Below are 5,198 nucleotides of genomic sequence, written 5' to 3'. Positions count from 1 at the left end.
TGACTCACTGTTACAGTGTGTTGCGGCGGACGTGAAGAGTACCGTTTAGACGGGGCGAGTGGCATGGCTACGCTATTGGATTGCAGGGATGCGTGCGTTTGAGGTGTATCGTCACTCCGGTTTAGGGTACTCTTTCCAGTTTTGAGGACAACGATGAGGATATGACGTTGCGCCCTGTGTGAGAATGTATGCCCGGCGGCTGAGCATTCGCTGGGAGCATGTGGAGGATGCTGAGTGGTGGAGCTTGGAGAGGCATACAGGGTCGGCGTGATCGTATTTCATGTGGTCGTCTGGACTGCAGCATCCGCTCCGTCTCGCGTCAGTTTGGCGGGTCGACGTGGCTCTATGATTGCGTTGGTTTGAATGTGCTGCCTGTCATCAGATTGGTCTAGTACGTCGTGGAGACTTGGGGTGCTCTGAGGATATAGGTTGGTCTTTATCATAGATGCAAGACCTGTTGTGAAGTAGAAGCCGGCGACTTGAGACTCGTGAATGGCGCCATGTTGTTGACCAGCTTTGTGGCGTGGTATCGCTGGCGTCGACACCGATGGTGCCGAGTGTCTTTGATTGTTGCTTCTGTATCATTTTGGCGGACCTCCTTGCGGTGACCGCTGCACACGGTGAGGCTTTCCCGTATAGGCTGTCACAGGCTTTTCTGGTGGGTTGTGCTGTGTTGTGGTCATGCAGCTCAAGGACGTATGCGCGGGCACTGAGACCCGTCGTTGAGGTGGCTAGAATACATGCCACCCGTCTTGTAGCATTCGGCTCGTGTTGTGGGTTGTCACTGCCTCATGGTTTTTCTGAATAGCTGCAACAAATCGACCAATGTCACGTTTGACCGCGAAATATTATGGGCGTGCTGCGGATGCAGTTGTGTTCTAGACAGGATCGGCTTGACACTATGCTCCATATTCTATTGACTGCCGAGACTGTATGCGTGTGTGAGTTCCGCTGCTATGTGTTCTCAACTTGGGCATCCGCTCTAGACTGCTCACTTGTGACGCGTAACTGCAAACTGGGCGATAACGGAGTGCGTTGTAGAACTGCATCTCGGTCTTGTCCTGCATCATGTGTCTGGTAGTACCTGCAAGGTTGTCGCCGCTGCTATGGTGATGGCTTCTAGGTAGGGTGTTTGGTTTCCGAATGTGATTCAATTATGTAGGCGAGATCCGTGTAAAATTGTTTCCCTCACAGTACCATGCATGCACCGGTGGCCAACGTATTGTTGATGAACTTTCCTGGTGTCTGCTCTTCAGTATAGGCTGCCTCGTGTGTGCGGTGATCCAGATGTGGGAAGCGTGTCGCAGACCTGCAGGTCTGTGTATTGGCTCGGGGCGGTTGCATGGCTGGTGAATTTTGGGTATGCGTCTCGTTGATGGAGTGGGAATGCGGGTCCCACACATGCACTTTGGGCCGTTCTCATGATGGAATGTACTGGGTACAATCACATGTATCTCGACTGTGAGTTTCTCATGCTTCGATGGTGTGCTGCACAGCCGGTACGGCCATAATGTCAGGTCTGTGGGGGTCTCTGTTCTCAGGGCGGTGACACTGCAGCGAATGAGCGAATTTCGACACAGGAGACGGAGTGGAGCGGTCGTAACAGGCTCTCGCGCGATAGGAGAAGCATGCAAAGCGATTCAGGATTCCGATCGTGTGAACTAATGGTTTTGGGTTGGGGTAAAGTGATGTGGATGCTCATTGCGGCCGACGAACGTGAACATAGCAGTTTTCGGTTATTTTGCAGATGCATGTGCATCGAAGGTATTTTATTTTAGGAACAGTGTGACGGTGAACAAGCAGGGAGCGACAACGTATAATGGGTTACAGTATGCGGTTGAGGCTCCCGTGAGACGGACGACTCGCTGGAGGAGACATGGGAGGAGCCTCGCTCGACTTGGTGTGTGTTGAGGTGTGTTCGCGGCGCTACGTGGCATGTGCATCCGTTCCTGTGTGGCGTGGTCCCGTTCGATTGGTTGTGTTTGCACCGCAGAAGGTACGAAAGGCGATGATTCGAACCACTGCAGGAGACCCTAAGTGCCGACTAGGAGGGAAGAACCTGTGTTTGACAGTGCGCTGTTGCTACTCACATTGGCGCCAGTGTGGTCATGTAGTTTGGAAACATGCTCCCAATCACAGTCACGACGCCGCGCTCTCCAAATTGTATTAGCAGGACTGAGCACAGTCGTGTGGAGCACGCGGGACGCATGGGAGGGATATCAACAGGTAGGATGTCCCCATTGCATCAGAGGCACCCCGCTTCCCTGATTGCTGTGGCTGGATGCTTGCGTCAGTTTCATTGATCCCTCTGTGCTCTCACCTTGGGCATCCGCTCTAGACTGCTCATTTGTGACGTGTAACCGCAAACTGAGCGATGGCGAAGTGCGTTGTAGAACTGCATCTCGGTCTTGTCCTGCATCATGTGTCTGGTAGTACCTGCGAGGTTGTCGCCGCTGCTATGGTGGTGACTGCAGGGCATGGCGGTGACTTGTGAGGATGGTGGTGGCTTCTGGGTATGGTGCGTGATATTCAGTGCGTTTTAGTTATATACACGAGAGTCGAAAAATGGTTTCCATTAAGTGTTTTGTGCTCAATGGTGACCACCACATTGTTGAAGCACTCTGCTGGTGTTTTCTGTGGCGGTGTTGACCACAGCGCGTTCATGCTTGTGGTGATCCAGAAGTGGGAGGCGTGTCGCAGACCTTCAGGTCTGTGTATTGGCTCGGGGCGGTTGCATGGCTCGTGAATTTTGGGTATGCGTCTCATTGATGGTGTGGGATTGCGGGTCCCACACATGCACTTCGGGCTGCTCTCGTGATGGGATGTATTGAGTACTGTCATGTATCTCGACTGTTGGTTTCTGATTGTTTGATGTGTTTTTGTGTAGCTTGTAGGTTGATGGTCAGCGGGTGGCGGGTGGCTGCAGCCTCACGATTGCGATGTGGTGGCGAAGGAGCGGATTTCCACGCAGAAGACGGAGTGGAGCGGTCGTAACAGGCTCTCGCGCGATAGGAGAAGCATGCAAAGCGATTCAGGATTCCGATCGTGTGAACTAATGGTTTTGGGTTGGGGTAAAGTGATGTGGATGCTCATTGCGGCCGACGAACGTGAACATAGCAGTTTTCGGTTATTTTGCAGATGCATGTGCATCGAAGGTATTTTATTTTAGGAACAGTGTGACGGTGAACAAGCAGGGAGCGACAACGTATAATGGGTTACAGTATGCGGTTGAGGCTCCCGTGAGACGGACGACTCGCTGGAGGAGACATGGGAGGAGCCTCGCTCGACTTGGTGTGTGTTGAGGTGTGTTCGCGGCGCTACGTGGCATGTGCATCCGTTCCTGTGTGGCGTGGTCCCGTGCGATTGGTTGTGCTTGGACCGCAGGATGTAGGAGGCGCAAATAATACCGAATCACTACAAGGGGCATTCTCATATGAGAATGGTCCGACAGCGGCTCAGGCGGGTCAGGTCCGGTTGCGCCGCAGGTGAAGTCTTAGTGATTGTCAGACCGCCCAACAGTTGCAAGTGCTAATCTAAATGGTACAGACTGCGGGAGAATGCCGTATGTAGGGAAATGAGACGCCACACTTCAAATCGGTGTCAAGTTGGTCACAGCGTGGTGGGGAAAGATGCTCCCACACTCAGTCACGACGCTGTGCTCCTCTCACGACGCAAAGGGTTTTGTCCCTCCAAAGTATATGAACAGGACTGAGCGCATTTGTGTGGAGCACGCGGGACGCATGGGAGGGATATCAACAGGTAGGATGTCCCCATTGCATCAGAGGCACCCCGCTTCCCTGATTGCTGTGGCTGGATGCTTGCGTCAGTTTCATTGATCCCTCTGTGCTCTCACCTTGGGCATCCGCTCTAGACTGCTCATTTGTGACGTGTAACCGCAAACTGAGCGATGGCGAAGTGCGTTGTAGAACTGCATCTCGGTCTTGTCCTGCATCATATGTCTGGTAGTACCTGCGAGGTTGTCGCCGCTGCTATGGTGGTGACTGCAGGGCATGGCGGTGACTTGTGAGGATGGTGGTGGCTTCTGGGTATGGTGCGTGATATTCAGTGCGTTTTAGTTATATACACGAGAGTCGAAAAATGGTTTCCATTAAGTGTTTTGTGCTCAATGGTGACCACCACATTGTTGAAGCACTCTGCTGGTGTTTTCTGTGGCGGTGTTGGCCACAGCGCGTTCATGCTTGTGGTGATCCAGAAGTGGGAGGCGTGTCGCAGACCTGCAGGTCTGTGTATTGGCTCGGGGGGTTGCATGGCTCGTGAATTTTGGGTATGCGTCTCATTGATGGAGTGGGTATCGGGTTGCGTCGGCTGCCATTTGAATTTGATTTTTTATGAGACATATCGTGTGGGGTCGCACATCCCCCGAACTTGCTTGCGTGTTCTGGTAGCTTCGGGCGTTGCTATGCTCAGGAGGTAGGCGCAGGACGACGAGTGCGTGGGGGACGCTGTCAGCAGATCGAGGATCCTGCAACGAATGAGCGAGTCGTCGCGCATGTCGTTGGGAATAGAGCGACCGTGAGAGGGTCTCGCACAATGGGTGAAGCACGCAAGCCGATTGAGAGACGGATCAGATCGAGCGAAATATTCGATTGAGGCTGGAGTGTGACCTTACGCAAGTGCACAGCGGCCGAAAAACCTACATGCAGGAGTTTTCTGTTTTATTGCAGATGCAGGAACTCTGGAGGTGTTTTATTATGTGAGCCGTCTGATGATTAATTGGAAGGCAACGATAACGTATGAAGCGTTACAGTATGTGGTTGGGGGGAAAACTGTAAGACCGGCGCATCATCAGAGGAGACGGAAAAGGAACCTCTTCGATGTAATGTGTGTTGAGGCGTTTTCGCGGCCATGCACGGCATGTGCATTACGGTCCCTCGAGACTGGTTGCACGTGTACTGCAGGATGTACGAGGGGCGATGATTCGACTCACTCCAAGGAACACTAAAGTGTTAGAATGGGCCGATAGCGGCTGTGTCCTTGGAGGAATCCTGACGACTGTTGGTCACGCCATCAGATCGAAAATATGACAAATAGATGGTGCGGTTTAGCGGGAATCTCGCTGTGTAGGAGAATGCGGTGCCACAGTTCAGAGCGGTGAATATTGCAATACGCTGGCCTGAAGGCATTTGCTACCAGGCATGCTCATCTCCCTCGCTTTGAGGCGCGTCGTGCGCTGTCAC

At 52.9% G+C, this 5,198-nt stretch overlaps 1 protein-coding gene across 1 annotated transcript; it reads left to right on the top strand.

Moving 5' to 3' along the window:
- Window positions 1-2,123: 2,123 nt before the first annotated feature.
- Window positions 2,124-2,994, top strand: TGME49_307050 (hypothetical protein; the record flags this gene model as incomplete). Its single annotated transcript, XM_018782514.1, has 2 exons — window positions 2,124-2,226; window positions 2,888-2,994. 2 exons carry the CDS (start codon window positions 2,124-2,126, stop codon window positions 2,992-2,994), a joined length of 210 nt encoding a protein of 69 aa, XP_018635661.1.
- Window positions 2,995-5,198: the final 2,204 nt, after the last annotated feature.

This window comes from Toxoplasma gondii, chromosome XI (assembly GCF_000006565.2).
Source record: "Toxoplasma gondii ME49 chromosome XI, whole genome shotgun sequence".
In the NCBI taxonomy this organism is placed as follows: domain Eukaryota; phylum Apicomplexa; class Conoidasida; order Eucoccidiorida; family Sarcocystidae; genus Toxoplasma; species Toxoplasma gondii.
The sequence above is the reverse complement of the archived record's forward strand: the minus strand, read 5'-3'. Positions and strand labels throughout refer to the sequence as shown.